Genomic DNA, 18,058 nt, shown 5'->3' with positions numbered 1-18,058 from the left:
CACCCTCAACTGGTAACACCCATCTGGACCTTTATTGGAGACTGCTGGCAATTCATTCATAACTTTTTATCAGGAATAATAAAGGAATGGAACAAGACAGAGCCCTAACAACAGATGCTCCAGAAGTGTTACTACAAAAGGGATGCAAGTAGATATGTTAGGGGAAGTTACAGGTTCTCTTTAACATTTAATTTTAAAAGAGTAGCGGCCGCACAGCGCCATCGTTATCCGGGCCGCCCCTGTTTGGCCTTGCTCATAGAAGTTTTTCCACTCATTATAAATCTTCCTCGACTGCACAAGGGTCTAGCTAACAAGTGAAATCCTTCTAATTTAGCTACTTATTAGATTTATATCTAAACGTAACCATTCCATTGCTCAAGCCACAGAACTGATAGAAGCAGAAACCAACAGAAGCTTCAGCTTCCCGACTTGCATTCTGTAGCAATGCCTGCTGTTTCTTAAATAAATTCAACTAAATTAATCCAATGTACGGCCTTAAATACTACCACAATAAAAGTGAAATTCTGAAATTTCATCTCCATTTTCCATTAATTATTGTGCAACACCTAAAGGGTTAACAAAGTTTGTAAAATTAGTTTTGAATACCTTGAGGGGTGTAGTTTCTAAAATGGGGTCTATTATATAAGCCTCACAAAGTGACTTCAGACCTGAACTGGTCCTTAAAAAGTGGGCTTTGGAAATCAGAAAAATTTCAAGATTTGCTTCTAAACTTCCAAGCTTTCTAACGTCCCCAAAAAATAAAATGGCATTCACAAAATAATCCAAACATGAAGTAGACATATGGGGAATGTAAAGTAATAACTATTTTTGGAGGTATTACTATCTATTATAAAAGTAGAGAAAATGAAATTAGCAAATTTTTCAACATTTTTGGTAAATTTTATATTTTTTGATAAATGAAATTTTTTGACTCAATTTTACCACTGTCATAAGTACAATATGTGATGAGAAAACAATCTCAGAATGGCCTGGATAAGTTAAAGTATTTTAAAGTTATTACCACATAAAATGTCAGATTTGCAAAAAATGGCCTGGTCCTTAAAGGGGTTGTCCGCTTTCAGAGCTGAACCCGGACATACCCTTATTTTCACCCAGGCAGTCCCCCTGAGGCTAGCATTGGAGCATCTCATGCCCCGATGCGCTCCCTTGCCCTGCGCTAGATCGCGCAGGGCACGGGCTCTTTTGTATGTCATAACACACTGCCGGGCGGAACCTTCCACCTGGCAGTGTGTTCGGTGACATCACCGGCTCTGATGGACGGGCTTCCTGGAAGCCCCATTGAGAGCCCGGTACGTCACCGGATCTCCTAAAAATGAACTGCTCCGATGCTCTTGTCAGGGGGGCTGCCTGGGTGAAAATGGGGATATGTCCGGGTTCAGCTCTGAACTTGGACAACCCCTTTAAGGTGAAATATGGCAGGGTCTTTAAGGGGTTAAGCTGCTTTTCTTCTTGTTAACAAAAGTGGCCCCTTTTTGAGGGACTGTTTTACTCTCTACATAACAATCTTTTTTCTGAGAGAGCAGCATTTTGAAGATACTTTTGGTGTTGGAACTATGAAGGGTTATCACATGTCCAATCAGACTTTTCTATATGGTTTGATTTCCAGGCTCTCCCAAGTGGTTATCTAAGCTTAATTCTGATCAAGTTAAGCTTGATCAAATTTGATTTGTTCATAACTGAGCTTAGATCAGTATTCTTTCTGCAGCTTGCTATGTACTGTGATACATATAAGCTGCAGAAAACAAATAATATTTTTTTTTTTATTATGAAACACATTTACACAGTTTATTTGTAGCCAAATATTTGTGCAATTCAGTACAAAAAATGCCCCAAAGCCATCCATAACCATATACGCAGCCAAGACACATAAAAATGGTGTATAAGCTACTGTACATTACATTATGTTTAAAGTTCCCAAGATGTTATATGACTACAGATGACATAACTATCACTTAATAATTACAGTATATTTCGTTAAACTGCTGGCATCCTTAAAGGGGTTGTCTCAGGAAGTGGCACTTATTATGTAGAGAAAGTTAATCCAAGCCACTTACTAATGTATTGTTATTATCCATATTGCTTCCTTTGCTGGCTGGATTCATTTTTCCATCCATTATACACTGCTTGTTTCCATAGTTACGACCACCCTGCAATCTGGCAGTAGTGGCCGTGCTTGCACATTATAGAAAAAAGTGCTGGCCTCTCTGGTGTCTTGGAGTGCGCATAGGCTGTTGATTTTTCCTACAGTGTGTAGGCACGACCACCGCTGATGGATTACAGGGTGGTCGTAACCATGGAAATGAACAGTGTATAATGTGATGGAAAAATGAATCCAGTCAGCAAAGGAAGCAACATGGACAATCACAATACATTGGTAAGGACCTTGTATTAACTTCCTCTACATAATAAAGGCTATTTGCTGAACTGAGACAACCCCTTTACCATCTCTGAAACTGATTGCTTACTATGAAATAGGTATCTTCTCACGGTTTATAGAGCACTCCACTAAATATAATTGTTAGAAGAGCGCACAAGTCTTCTCATAGCTTTTACACTATAAATAGATGCTGAAGTCTCAGGGAAACTGCAGAAGTGTATAAAAATATTTAATAAGATGTAAGTAAGCTTAGTAATCCTATAATTGCTATCCTGGAAGCATCAGCCGGCTTGCCGAGCCTCATGAAGGAGCGCCTCCTCCTTTGCATGTATCCAGCATTCAGTATGAGAGTGACAGCTGTGTTATGGGCCTGTCGTGAAGCTTGGCAGCATTTACTTTTCTTGTATTAGCACATCTAAAGACGCTGTCGTTCACCCTGAATAAAACCTCAGTCAGAGCAGTCATTTCTTTGCCCTTCTGATTGTCTGGAATACTTTTTTTTTTTTTTTGAACACCTAAAATCCTTAAGATGAGCAACGTGTAATCATCCCATCACTGCTGCTTCTCCGACGAGCCCTTTCCTTCCTATTTCTCTTCTGCTTGACACAAATGAGTCCCCTTTAAATGCCTGTGATGGTTTAGAGCTGCCTTCATTAATAGGCAACTTCCAGACTTCCCAGAACAAGTTAAGGTTCCGCACCGCAGATACCCTGTGCAATTCTTCATGCACTTGCCTCGCCTCATTCATTGCAGCGCTATTAAACTGAGGGGGATGGACTCAATAATTCCCATATCTCGGATTGTCAACACCGACAGAAGAAAACACTGGAAACTACCCATTACTGTACTTCTCTATAGACATGACAATAGTCATTCATTAGCAGGAACATAAGGATATTATTGACTCCACATTAGTAATTTTAGTCTTTGCCGGGTTGGCGTTGTAAGATTACAAGTGTAGTATAAAATGAATTTGGTATTGTCTACGCTGGAAACAATTACTTTAGTTAATTCTTTGCAATGAAACATAAAATCAAGTTTCATTAACTTAAGTGATTTTAAGAACTAACAATTACAAGAAATACTGAACACAATGCTGCTGAATGCTGAAGGCGTATCAGTTGTGACAGTGCTTCTTTTACTTTTCGAACATGCTCCCAGCAGAGCTATGGACTAGCCGTATTCCGATGTGCCACAAAGCCCTCCTTTGGGTTCCCGAGATCTTTTAAGTAAAGATCTTAAAGAAGCTCTATTATAGTTTATGGGCGTATAAAAGCTTGTTTTTCCATTTTCTTTTTTCCAGTTTTCACCTCTGAACTGATAGGTTGGTTATGTGACCCAGGGTCCGACCAGCTCTCCGGAGCAGCATCCCATGGAGAGACTGGAGGTCAGGAACATTATGTAACACCGACTTTTTGTGAATGACACAATGATGAGTTCAGCCTGCGTAGCCTGACTTCCATAGCCTCATTTCAATAGTGCTGCACTTGTGAGCGCCACCCTCCCCACAGGAAATTCTGGGAATTGTGGCAGAGCAGAGTAGTGCCTCAGGAGGTGTATCCATGCCACTGCAAGATTGTTTAAAGAAGCACTCCCACAAAAATGTATTCTCTGGCCTGCTAGAAAGGTACATGATGTAAATCATTTTACCAGTGACACTATTTGTAAGTTATCCACTCCCTCTTGATCCTCAGCTGTGCCACGTGGCTGCCATTTTGACTCTCCAACTGACACAGTTTCTCTGTTCATTCCTATGAGACGGACATCGAGGCTATCATGGGAATGGATAGAGAAACGGACTTCCTTTCCGCAGACTCTGTTTCAGTTGGAAAGTCGGAGTGTCGTTCACTTGACACAGTTGAGAAGCCGAAGGGAGTGGATAAATTCATAACTACAGTCCACGGTAAAAAGGATACCTTCGCTATGATTTACATCATGTGCTTTTCTAACACATTCTGTAGGAGTCCGTCTTTATTTGTAAGAAGGCAAAAGCCAATTCAAGATGGTGGCAAGTTACGATAACCAACAGAAATCTATCTATAAGTAAATTGCTATGACAGCTGTAGTAAACATCAAACGGATGGTAAAAACGGTGACGTCATAGGAATGGGTTATTGCACACAGTGATGTCACAGAATGGGAAGAAGAGAAAAGGAGTAATGCCACTGAATAAAATAAATAATTAAAGAATAGTGGCCTGATAGATAATGGCGAGAGACTGCCATGTACCACATTGTCACTGCATATAGATTATGAAGACAGCATCATAATATAAGGATAATGCACACAGTGATGTCATAGTACAGAGATAGTGGAAAGTGATGCCATGCTACAGGCTTAATAAACACAGGGATGGCAAATGGCTTATAAGCATAATGAAGCAAGATAATGCACATAGGGGACATTTAGCATTCTTTCATTTTCTGGCAGAAAATTGTTGTGTGTTTTGGCACATGTCTTTTTATGAGCAAAATCCCTTGACATTTATCTGCCTGTGCCACACTTAGCCACTTTTGATGGTGTATTTTTTAAGATCTCTTTTATGGTGCATTTACTATGTATTAGACTTTTACAAAAGTCTCATAAAAAGTCGCTTCTCCACACCAAGCAGCCTCCTGTCATACTTTTACTGACATTGGCAAAACCACATCACACTTTCTCTTAAAAAATCTTAAAAAACACTGCAAATGATACATTTCCCCCATAGCGATGACAGTGTAGAGCTAACACACTGATATTCCACTGGCATAACTTGATAGAGTGTTCTTCAGGCCTCATGTACCACTGCAACCTCTGAACGCCCTATAGTTAGATTTTACTGCCGGCCACCCCCTCATTTTTACTTTTGAGGTTTCTTTTTTACATAACTGTGTTTCATGTAGCTATAGAAAACTTGTTTTCATGAAAATGTTGTATCTTGTTTAAGTCATAAATCACTGAATGTTCAATTATTATTTTACGTTTTCATTTATTTATTTTATTTATTCATATATTCATTTTCCCAACTTACTACTATACTACAGGGTGGGCCATTTATATGGATACACCCTAATAAAATGGGAATGGTTGGTGATATTAACTTCCTGTTTGTGGCACATTAGTATATGTGAGGGGGGAAACTTTTCAAGATGGGTGGTGACCATGGCGGCCATTTTGAAGTCGGCCATTTTGAATCCAACTTTTGTTTTTTCAATAAGAAGAGGGTCATGTGACACATCAAACTTATTGGGAATTTCACAAGAAAAACAATGGTGTGCTTGATTTTAACGTAACTTTTTTTCTTTCATGAGTTATTTACAAGTTTCTGACCACTTATCAAATGTGTTCAATGTGCTGCCCATTGTGTTGGATTGTCAATGCAACCCTCTTCTCCCACTCTTCACACACTGATAGCAACACCGCAGGAGAAATGCTAGCACAGGCTTCCAGTATCCGTAGTTTCAGGTGCTGCACATCTCGTATCTTCACAGCATAGACGATTGCCTTCAGATGATACGAGATGTGCAGCACCTGAAACTACGGATACTGGAAGCCTGTGCTAGCATTTCTCCTGCGGTGTTGCTATCAGTGTGTGAAGAGTGGGAGAAGAGGGTTGCATTGACAATCCAACACAATAGGCAGCACATTGAACACATTTTATAAGTGGTCAGAAACTTGTAAATAACTCATGAAAGAATAAAGTTACGTTAAAATCACCATTGTTTTTCTTGTGAAATTCCCAATAAGTTTGATGTGTCACATGACCCTCTTCCTATTGAAAAAACAAAAGTTGGATTCAAAATGGCTGACTTCAAAATGGCCGCCATGGTCACCACCCATCTTGAAAAGTTTCCCCCCTCACATATACTAATGTGCCACAAACAGGAAGTTAATATCACCAACCATTCCCATTTTATTAAGGTGTATCCATATAAATGGCCCACCCTGTATTTTAGATAACGGATTTTCTCACATATTTGCAACTTGTTGCTTCTCAAGCTTTCTTGTCTAGTGAAACTTACCAGCGGTACTTTATATCTTGAGATCTAATGATCACTAGTTCTTGGTTCATCTAGAAGCTGTTTTACTATATCTCTCCAAATAGAGGTGGCAAAACAGCAGTACACTGATCCATAGTGGAGGAGGTCCAGCACCAACTGGCCCCTTGCACCCAACAAAATTCCTGGTGTATCTTCAGTGTCCTGGCCGTTTGCTGTGGGCATCATCTCCACAGTTTTCATACACATACATTGTGTTACGAAATGACAAATTTAGCACTTTCTTTACGGATAGTACTATACTGTGACTTCTGCCTTTTTTCAGTTAAACGGAGCCTTAGCTAAAAAGAATTATGACCATCGTAGGAAAGGAGAATTTGGGGTATAGGTTGCAGTGAATGTCTCATCTATACAAAATAAAGGCAATCACCTGCAAGATTTCCCTAGAAAGAGATGGCAGGAAAAGTCATTGCACTTATTTTCATCAGTGTGCCTCGATTTGATAATCTTTTGCATGTATTTATTACTTGAGCCAGATGTGGCAGTGGGTTAGCAGACCTCATCCATCTGTGCCTTGCCAGTGCTTGTTATTGTCGGATTATTCTTGTCAGCAATATTTTAGGTAAAATTATATTGTTCAGAATTACATTTCTAGATGCTAAATGGAGGCATGCGAGTAGGAGGAGATGCTGAGGAAAAGTAAGAGTGGCACCTTCCAGTTACAGATCTACACAACAGCCTAGAAGTAATGCTACAAGTAATCTAACCAAACTGAATAAAGTACTGTAGTGTTGGTTTTAGTCCTACCCCATTAGTCTTCCTAACGCCATTGGCAGAACATGTTATATTATGCAGGACAGGAGGAGCCACACAACCTATACCTCTCAGGGCTAGGTTGTCATGGGTGTAAATTAAGCCATGATAACCCAAGGGAGTGGGACATGAGATCAATGAAGGCTTCATCAGTGACCAGAGCTGGTACTGTTGCCAATAGCGCTGATGATCTCAGGCATACCCTGAAATATCCTTGCATTTGTTGATGAGGCTGCTGTCAAATTTCATGTACAACTTGCTGAGATGTCTAATGCTCCTCTTATATTAGTCCTTTGAATATGGCCTGTGATGATAGTGGAAGACAGTGGGTTGACTGGAGAGGTCATATTAAAGAACTGCTCTGAAACATGGTCACCTGAATCTGTCCCTGACAACTGGAATGTGTTCTATTGAGTCAGTTATTAAAATAGTGCACGTGAATAAAATGTTCCTAGAAATAAACCACGGCTTCTCACTAGTCTTTGCACTGAAGATGATGCCAAGCAAGTGTTGTCCACTAGAGTGAAAGGCGGAGCGTGAAACACCATGATGGAGGACATCCTTTGACGTGTGGTTGTGTACAAGTTCACAATTGACCAGTGAAGTTTAAGCAAACAAGATGTCAAATAAAATCGAGGTGGCAAGTTTTGATCATAGGTTCTCTGATAAAAGCTACATGAAAGTAACTGTAGTCATACCGCAATTTTTCGAAATATCATGAACTTAAAATGGTTGTCTCAGAAAAGAATATTCATTTATATAATTATTATTATTTATTATTAAAGTGCCATTCATTCCATAGCGCTGTACATATGACAAGGGGTATACATACATAATACAGACATAATTAGTATAATTTTAATCCCCTAAAGGGTTTTTCTGAGTTCTTTATAATTATTATTCCAGACTGCTGAAAACCTGTTAAAAGAAAAATACATGGTTTTATATTTTTTTTTATAAACTATGTAAAAACTTAGGTAATGATGTTTTTTTAGTTCTGCTAAGAGGACTTCACAATGCAATCAAATTGTCACTTTTATAATGCTTTGGTATACTCAGTATCTGAAAGCATTATTGCCTGCTTGACAGGCTGTCTATAAGGCTACTTTCACACACTAGCGTTAATATTTTCCGGTATTGAGATCCGTTATAGGGTCTCAATACCAGAAAAAAAGCTTCCGTTTTGTCCCCATTCATTGTCAATGGGGAGAAAACGTAACTGAACAGAACGGCATGCTCCAAAATGCATTCCGTTCCATTCTCATACCGGACAGCAAACCGCAGCCTGGGATGGTGAGCAAAATGGATCCGTCATGACCCACAATTCAAGTCAACGGGGATCCGTTTTCTCTGACACAATGTGACACAATAGAAAACGGATCCGTCCTCCATTGACTTTCAATGGAGTTAATGACTCATCCGTCTTGGCTATTTTAAAGATAATACAACCGGATCCGTTCATAACGGATGCAGATGGTTGTATTATCAGAAACGTAAGCGTTTTTGCTGAACCCTGCCGGATCCAGCAAAAACGCTAGTGTGAAAGTAGCCTTAGGCTGTTCCTGTTGCACAGACTAATAGGCATACCATAGCAAGCCACCAGCACACTGTAGTCGTGTTTATGGTGGGGGGTTAAGATAGTCACAGAGGGAACCCTTTCTGTCTAATGGCCTGCCGTGGTTGTTAGCGACTGGGGTTCAATGCCCAGGATCTGAATTATCCCGCAGTGCTTGCGCAGGCACAGCTCCTGTGCCCAGATGGTTACCATGACATACCTATACATCATGGAGCCTATCCATGATGTATATCTAAGCCAGGAAGGCTTAAAGTGTAAAAAATGTGATGCATTGCCATTCTGACACCTTTCTGTCTTAGTTACCATTAATTCTTTCAGCAGTTGTACTACAATAGCTTATCTGTAGGATTAGACTCGTCAGAATAACCTTTGCCCCCCATGCACATCAATGTGTTTTGGTGACAAGTGCTCTGTCCCAGAGGCATGGGTTGTCCTTCACTTTTGATACAGTAGATGCTAACCTGTCCATTCACCCTACAGGACCTTCCATTTTTGAGATCTTCATCCAGCCATCACAATTTGGCTCTTGTCAGAGTCACTCAGATCCTTACACTTGCCTGTGTGTTTCTTTCTTTCCACACATCAGCTTCAAGAACTGACTGTTCACTTGCTGCACTAATATATCCAATTTATCAAGGCGGTCACTTGAAAATTAGCTTTTTTTTGTTGCTAACAATGACATAAATTGGTTAGTGAATTCCCCTAAAAATGTGTAGCACACCCCCCCCCCCTTCCCCCACATACACATCCAAACCCATAGGTTTTACTGTATGTCTCCGTTTTAATATATCACAGTTACCTGGTCATTGCTGTTTTATGTTCTTTATTCATTTTCCATTTTCATAGCATTTTCTAGGAGTTGTGGTGTACACTCTAACAGTATAGTGATATGGGTAACTTGTTCCAATTTGTGTTCTTGTTATATGTATTGAACTAATACAGCCATCTTTTTACATTGTACAGATGCCCATGATGCTGTCTTACGATTTAATTCTGCTCCAACACACAACTATGAAAAGGATGTTGGAAACAAAACTACCGTGCGCATTATTAATTCTCAGGTAAGACTTTTCGTCACGCAAAGCACTGTTGCTGGTGTTTAAGGCTGACACTGTATTTAGTGATCGCCAGTTGTTATTCTGTTTACTGTGGTTTAAGATATGTACCAAAATCATGGGTGTAATTCATTCCTTAAAAGCAAGATGTATTTTAATTTTATAGTCTAACTGTTTATAGTCTAATTGTTTTTTTTATTTCTGTAATGATGGGGTCAGTGACCATTTTTGTAATATACTTTAATTACTAAAATCGTACATTTCTATTAGAAAAATAGCTGTAAAGTGGCCCATTTTGAGCCTAAGCAACGGTCCTCTGTTTTCTGTTTACATAACAGTGGAGACTTACTCAATACTGACTGTGTTATGTAAACAGAAGACAGAGGAGCGTTGCTTAGGCTACTTTCACACTAGCGTTGTTTTAATCCGGCGTTCAATTCCGACACCGGAACTGCCCGCCGGATCCGGAAAAACGTGTGAAAACAGATTACATTTGAATCCTGATCAGGATTTTGATCACAATGAAAAAATTCATTGGAAAAAACGGATCCGCCATTTATGGACTTTAACTTTTTTTTCACATTTTTCGGGTTTAACATGCAAAAGCCGGATCCGGTTTGACTTAACACACAGCGCTGAACACACAGCGCCGGATCCGGCGTTAATACAAGTCAATGGGAAAAAGACCGGATCCGTTGTTCAGTCAAAGTGTTCAGGATTTTTGGCCGGAGGTAAAAATACAACATGCTACGTTTTTCTGAAAAGCCTGATCAGCCAAAAAGACTGAACTGAAGACATCCTGATGCATCCTGAACGGATTACTCTCCATTCAGAATGCATTAGGATAAAACTGATCAGTTCTTTTCCGGATTTGAGCCCCTAGGACGGAACTCAGCGCCGGAAAAGAAAAACGCTAGTGTGAAAGTACCCTAAAGGCTCAAAATGGGCCACTTTAGAGGTATTTTTCTATCAGAAATGTACAATTTCAGTAATTAAAGTATATTACAAAAATGGTCAGTACCACTGCCCCTATCCATTACAAAAATAAAAAAAGAATGACAGTTACACTTTAATAGTGTTGATGTATTTTCAGTTTATTTTTAGTATTGTGAAAGGACAGTAATTTTTAGCCTTTTTGTAATATACTTTAGTAAAAACAAACACCTTGCCCTAATAAAGTGTAGAGCAGGGGTCAGCAACCTTCGGCACTCCAGCTGCTGTGAAACTACAACTCCCAGCATGCACACTTGCTTGACTGTTCTCGTATCTCCCATAGAAGTGAATGGAGCTTGCTGGGAGTTGTAGTTTCAGAACAGCTGGAGTGCAGGAGGTTGCTAATCCCTTAGCTACATTCTAACCAGTGATGAGTAAATCGAGGTTTGGATCATAGATCCAAAGTCGATTCTTTCTAACACTTTGTTTTAATCCTGTACGGAGACCCGTCTCCATACAGCTAAATTGTATTGCCTCCATTGAGCCAAAATAAGTTTCACCCGAATTCGCATTAGACTTCAGGGGAATGAATTCGATATTCAGTTCTACATCTTTAAAAACAATTCAAATTCGGAATCCACAAGTCAGGTTTGGGACCGGCTGCTACTTCGGTCCCAAACCTAACTTCAGATTGGTAATTTGAATTATTTGTAGAACTGAATATCGAATTCATTCACCAAAGTCTTTCACGAGTTTGGGTGAAACAAATTTTGCTTCAACTGAGGCAATACATTTTAATACTGTACGGAGACAGGTCTCCATTCTTCATTAAACGAAGTGTTAGAACAAATCAACTTTGGGTCTATGATCCAAAGTTCGATTCTCGCAACACTAATTCTAACTTTAAACTGCAGTGACACCCAGTGGCCAATGCAGGGAACACAAAGTGTGTAATTCTGTAATGGACAGCTAGCTTTATACTTCAAAATGGCACATATATCTATCGATTGATCTATTTATCTATCTCATATTTATCTAGCTATCAGCTATTTATCTATCTATCTATCTATTTTCTCATCTAGCTATCCTGTAAATAGTGTGTATGTTATAAATAAGGTTCTTGTGCTGTAATGGACTTTTGCTAAAGAATACGCTGATTTATGAATGTCAAGTCTTGTACTATTAATGTTCTTTCTGTTTGTTATTTTAATAACAGCAGCAGTACATTTTATTTACCTGGTCTACATTCATCTTAATCTGAGTAATCTCTCTTTGTGCCAAATCTAGCTTTTGACTGTACGTGCTAAAGGCTAGGTTTCTTTCTAAACACATCTCAGCCATTCACAAGGGATATGCGTGTATCCGAGTCTATGCATGCGTTCATTGTATGTAGACCAATAGCACCCTCCGTGTAGTCCCAATACCTAGGATCAGCACTCAGGGAAGGGACAGACTAGTTGTAGAAATTCCTGTGTACATAGATTTTTACAAACCCCATCTGCCACATGTGAAGATAATGAGGAGTAGATCCAGCCCTCAAAGTCAATATAAAATGTGGCCTTTATTCCAATATTGTTAAAACATAATTACACTGCGTCCATGAGCAGAAATCTTACACCAATATAACGCATTACCAACCCCTCCGGGTCCGGCCTGTTCACGTCTCATTTTTGCTGTACGTCAAGCGGATGTATACAGATATATACAACTTTGTGGTTATCTACCTTTTTTTTTTTATGTATACGTTCCACGGATGTGCATACGTTTCAGTACGTATCTGCCCATATTTTTTTTTTAACAAAAAACGTATAAGATTTTTTGAAACCTTTCTTTTTTTAAATAAAGATTTGAAGTGTATCAAAGGAAGCTGGAAGTATCCGGATAAAAACGGATACGTTTAACGTATTGTCTTTTGTTTCCATCCGTCTCCATACACTGCAATGTGTAAAAACATATACGTACAGTATGTCTCTATACATTTTTTTGCAGGACAGAAAAGCGTGCAAAAATTAAAATAAAAAACACATACAGAAACATAAACTGTGACAAATGGCATGAAAAGTATGCACTTTTGAACTACGTTTGCCCAATTATAGTCAGTGGGTACGTCAAGCCATATGTTTCTATATGTTTTTTTCTGTTTACAAACGTATCCGCTCAACGTACAGCAAAAAAAGAGATGTGAGCAGTCCTAGTGTCAGGAATATACGCATACACTTGATCACCACACACCCCTTGATCATCAAGTAAATTGGAAAAGAACACACCTGTGTACGAAAGTGAAAAATAAAAAAATAAGATGCATAAATAATCATAAAAATACTAATAGTTTAGGATGAGATCGGTTCTATGATTTAACACCTTTGGAAATGATATAAAGATCCAATACCCTCCCCTATTTGACAAATCTTGTTTTGTATCTCTACCTCTTATTGGCATTTTAACCCTTTCTATATCTGAAAAATTGAGAAAAGAAATATCACCAGTGTGTGCTTGTCTAAAATGCTTTGACACATTGGAAGGATTCATTACTTTAATATTACCTGTTCCATTCAGATGTTCTCATACTCATTTAAACTGATGGACAAAGTGCAGGTAGTGCACGTTATGTTAGGCTACTTTCACATTAGCGGCTCAGGGTTCAGCAAAAACGCTTCCGTTACTGATAATACAACCATCTGCACCCATTATGAACGGATCCGGTTGTATTATCTTTAACATAGCCAGGACGGATCCATCATGAACTCCATTGACAGTCAATGGGGGACGGATCCGTTTTCTATTGTGTCAGATTGTGCCAGAGAAAACGTCTTGCTCCGCATCCCAGGACGGAAAGCAAACAGCAGCTTGCTGAGGTTTGCTCTCCGGTATGAGAACGGAACAGAATGCATTTTGGAGCACTCCGTTCTGTTCAGTTACGTTTTTTCCCCATTGACAATGAATGGGGACAAAACGGAAGCGTTTTTTTTCCGGTATTGAGGCCCTATGATGGCTCTCAATACCGTAAAATATTAACGCTAGTGTGAAAGTAGCCTCATATATGACATTACTTGTGTTACAATTGATGAAATCAGTTATTTTATGGAATTTACCATCTATTGCACTTTGGATGTATTTGATCTGATAAACAGCGTGAACAAAACCTCTCGGGTGTTACTGGTGTCCAAAAACACCATGATTTTTAGGCGCAGTACCTAGGCTAGGAGAAATAATAATAGAGCCTAAAGTTGGTGGCCTGCACAACCATTTTGGAAAATACGGGCCAGTGCTTTATCTTGCATTAATATAGGCAAATATTTACTAATAATCTGCCGCACCTGGGAGTATTGTACACTATGGGGACGATTTATCAAAACTCATGTAAAGGAAAACTGGCTGAGTTGCCCATAGTAACAACCTTTCCACCTTTAATTTTTCAGAGCTCCTTTGGAAAATGAAAGCTGGAATCGGATTGGTTGCAATGGGCAACTCAGCCAGTTTTCCTTTACCCCAGTTTTGATAAATCTCCCCCTATGTGTTCTAACAAACGTAGGAATGTTCGTATCCCATTGTTATTTTTTCTTTTCTCTATCTTTTAATAAAAGATCCTCTATGGTTTTAACCATGTCGTCAGCATGGTTTAAAACCCCACTGGGATAACCTGTTTGGTCAACCCTTGATACCAGCTCTTTCACATGGAACGTAGTGCTGGAGTGTTGTTACTGCAGTCTGGAGCATGTATGGTATTCCTCCTCATCAGCTTGATATTCAGGGCAGTTATTTCCCTATTCTTCCTTTATGTAACACAGGCTACAATAATCCACTGTCTTTGTTTTCACTGTCTAAAGTATTATTCCATACTAGTGAGAGTACATCATTTACATAAAGGCTATCGGCCTGACCCTGGGGTTGACTCATCTCAATAAGTATGGCCAACAGCTATTCCTTTCGACCCCCTCCCCCATACACATGCACACTCAGCTAGGCCAAGTCTGCATGTGTATCTTAAAGGGGTTTTTCCTAGATTTAAATACTGATGACCTTTCATCTGGATAGGTCCTCAGTATCTGATCGGTGGGGGTCTGACTCCTGACACACCCACCGATCAGCTGTTTGAGAAGCCAGCATCGCTCGCAGGAGCCCCACGGCCTTCTCACAGCTCTTCCTAGGCCAGTGACATCATGTTCATTAGTCATACGGCCTAGTGGCAGCTCATCCCCATAGAAGTAAATGGGGCTGAGCTGTGATACTGTGATGATTACATGCATTGATAGGGGTAGTGCAATTCTTAAACATTGCTAAAGAATTTAAATATTTTGGTGAAGATTGGGTTCAAGATGAAGGTTTACATGTGAGGGACATCCCATTTATAAAATAGCTTTTATTCTATTTTGTTGATGCTGCAGTTCTTGTAGTTTTAAGAAACAATGTGTTTAATTGCAGATCCTTACTAATCCAAGCCACCACTTTGCAGACAGTTCTTTGTACAGAGATGTCACTTTAGTTGCATGGGATCCTTCGCCGTATTATGCTGACCTCCATATGGTAAGATGATTTTTTTCCCCCAGTAATAATCTAAAAAAAAATATTGTGATGAGATTATTGAGGTGGAGGGGTGTCCAGACTAGGCTGATAGGGCGCTATATGGAGTCCCGCTGCTAGGGCCCAGCAGCATTTTATCATAACTTGTGTAGTTAGATTTTTCTTTATGTGTCTAGTGTTCATTGCATTTTTTATTGAATATTATTGTATGTGTAAGTATCAGTAAATGTTACTGATTTACCTATTTTATCTGCAGTGATTTTTTAGTTAATACCATGAGTGCTGCCTTACCTGCTAGATTTGTATACCCTCTCTGAACTTTTCTGGGAGATACGTCAGCGCACTCTGCATACATTTGTCTTTGACTAGCTGGGGTGAGCTGTCTATACTTGTCTTTTTTACAAAGCCGGTAAACTCATGGCTTATGTCCAGCCAAAATGTAAGCAACAACACATCTGTACGGTGACAGTCGTGCATATTTAGAATTCTGCCCATGCCACTGCTGTTTGTAATGTTGCACTTTATGAACTATTTCCTAAAGCATTTATAGTCGCTGCAAGTTTTATTAAATCTCGCGCATGTTTTTTCTATACAGTGGTATCACAAACCAGACTACAATCTTTTCCCACCATATGAACAACATCGGAAGAAAAATCCAAACCAGCCTTTTTACATTCTTCACCCAAAGTTCACTTGGGAACTGTGGAAAATAATCCAAGAGAACAGCAACGAGAAGATCCAGCCCAATCCACCTTCTTCAGGATTCATTGGTAGGTTTGTCTGGAATATTGATTAATTACGCCATCTTCTGTACTATAATAATGGTACAGTGCAGCTTTTAACTGTAACCTCAGCTACAATGTCTAATGGCCCCTATTGACTGAAAGGTAATTATACTAAACCAAATTAAAATCTTCCACTGCAAGCAAGTGCTGAAATGTTTTGTAAGTGGGAAGACTTCAGCTTCATATGGGAATCCATTAACTTTAAGCAACGTTACTGTGCCCAAGGGTACATTAAGAATGCAATGCGTTCCACAAGACAAGGTATATAGATTAGTCTTAAAGTGCTTAAGGCAATAAGAGCAGGAGAGCAGTAAAAAGTGTAACTATTTGTGTCTTCTCCAAATGTGGCTGTACTCCTAGATAGCTCCCTTTGCACCAGCTCCCCTCTTTTATGGAGCAACTACAGTATTTTACTTTGCAAATGTGAAACACTTAGGCCTCTTTCACACGGCCATATGGCTTTTTCAGTGTTTTGCGGTCCGTTTTTCACTGATCCGTTGTTCCATTTTTTGTTTCCGTTGTGTTTCACTTTCTGTTCCGTTTTTCCCTTCCGTTTTTCCATATGGCATATACAGTATACAGTAATTACATAGAAAAAATTGGGCTGGGCATAAAATTTATAAGAGATGGTTCCGCAAAAACGGAACAGATACGGAAGATATACGGATACATTTCCGTGTGTGTTCCATTTTTTTTTTGCTGGCCCATTGACTTGGATGGAGCCACGGAACGAGATTTGCGGGCAATAATATGTTCTATCTTTCAACGGAAATACGGAAACGGAATGCATATTGAAATGAATGGTTCCGTATACGGACCGTATACTGAACGCAAAAGACGGCCCGTAAACAGGAAAAAAAAACGGTTGTGTGAAAAAGGCCTTACTGAGATCTTCAGTATGGGATGTTCCCTATTCTAAATGGCCTCAAGGTTATGTAACTGAGAGTCTTAGAGGTGAACAGATACTCAATGAGGTGGAAGGACTCAAAGGGAATGTGTCATCGGAAAATTACTTATTGTTTAAATCCTACTCCTTTTTAAAGAATTTTTTGAAAAAAATAAATTCATGTCACTATATAAAGAAAAAATAAATAAATTATATCTTGCTTTTTTTACACTGGCCACTAGGATATAAATACTGTATGGGCAATAGACACAATGGATAGGACGGGACCCCATTGACTTCTATGAGAGGGTTTTGTAGGCATGCTCTGTGACCTGTGCAGAGGTCAGGATAGAGTAGATAAGCTGTAATTAGGCCTATCATGAATGGTGGATCCTGCGTTATCTATATAGAGGTGTTACTGGTCATTGTAATTCTGCCTGTGGTGATAATGATAACAGCTACAGATAAGTAACCTGTACAGAACAGGAAGTCATGACCTATTATTAGACCTAGTGGCCAGTGTACAAATTCCAGGATTATGTATATTTTCTTATTAAATATAGATAGTGGCATGGAAAAAAAATAAACACAAAAAACGAATGTTTAACGTAAACAATTGATTTAATAATGGGTCATTTTCTGATAACACATTCCCTTTAACACCAAATGTAGTTCAGATAGCAGAGGTTGCAATCTCTTAAAACGAAGACTAGACTGGCCATAAAGAGGAGAAGTTGAAAATTCTACTTTGACAGGTAAGCCATGCAGTTGAATGGACTTAAAAAATTTGATCAAGTTATGCATATTTCTTTCTGACATTACATTTTTTTTTTTTTTGAAAAATTAATGGCAATTTTTTTCAGTTTTCTACAAATATTGAGAAACGTACAAAAGACATGTGGCATAGTTGAGCCTGTAAAAAGTGAACGGGCTCCTTTAGGCTAAAGCCACATGTGCAGTGCCATTTCTAACTTCAGTATAAATTGTACACCACAGCTAACACTTGTATGCCATCTAGTCTTTAGCTGTGGATGAGGTAAGTGCGCTCTGTGTCATACGTGGAGTTGCCTTTATTTTTGTTTTATATTATACTAATGTTTCTTCTCCTTAAAGG

At 39.1% G+C, this 18,058-nt stretch overlaps 1 protein-coding gene across 1 annotated transcript in view; it reads left to right on the top strand.

The window, feature by feature from the left end:
• ST6GAL2 (ST6 beta-galactoside alpha-2,6-sialyltransferase 2) overlaps positions 1-18,058 on the top strand; it is a 167,801-nt gene that overhangs the window by 124,715 nt on the left and 25,028 nt on the right. Inside the window, exons 4-6 of the mRNA XM_040425058.1 lie at positions 9,728-9,825; positions 15,175-15,276; positions 15,869-16,043. Coding sequence (XP_040280992.1) covers positions 9,728-9,825; positions 15,175-15,276; positions 15,869-16,043 — 375 coding nt within the window. The remainder of the gene's footprint in view (positions 1-9,727; positions 9,826-15,174; positions 15,277-15,868; positions 16,044-18,058) is intronic.

This window comes from Bufo bufo, chromosome 3 (genome assembly GCF_905171765.1).
Source record: "Bufo bufo chromosome 3, aBufBuf1.1, whole genome shotgun sequence".
Taxonomy (NCBI): Eukaryota; Metazoa; Chordata; class Amphibia; order Anura; family Bufonidae; genus Bufo; species Bufo bufo.
This window is presented reverse-complemented; position numbering and strand designations above follow the sequence as displayed.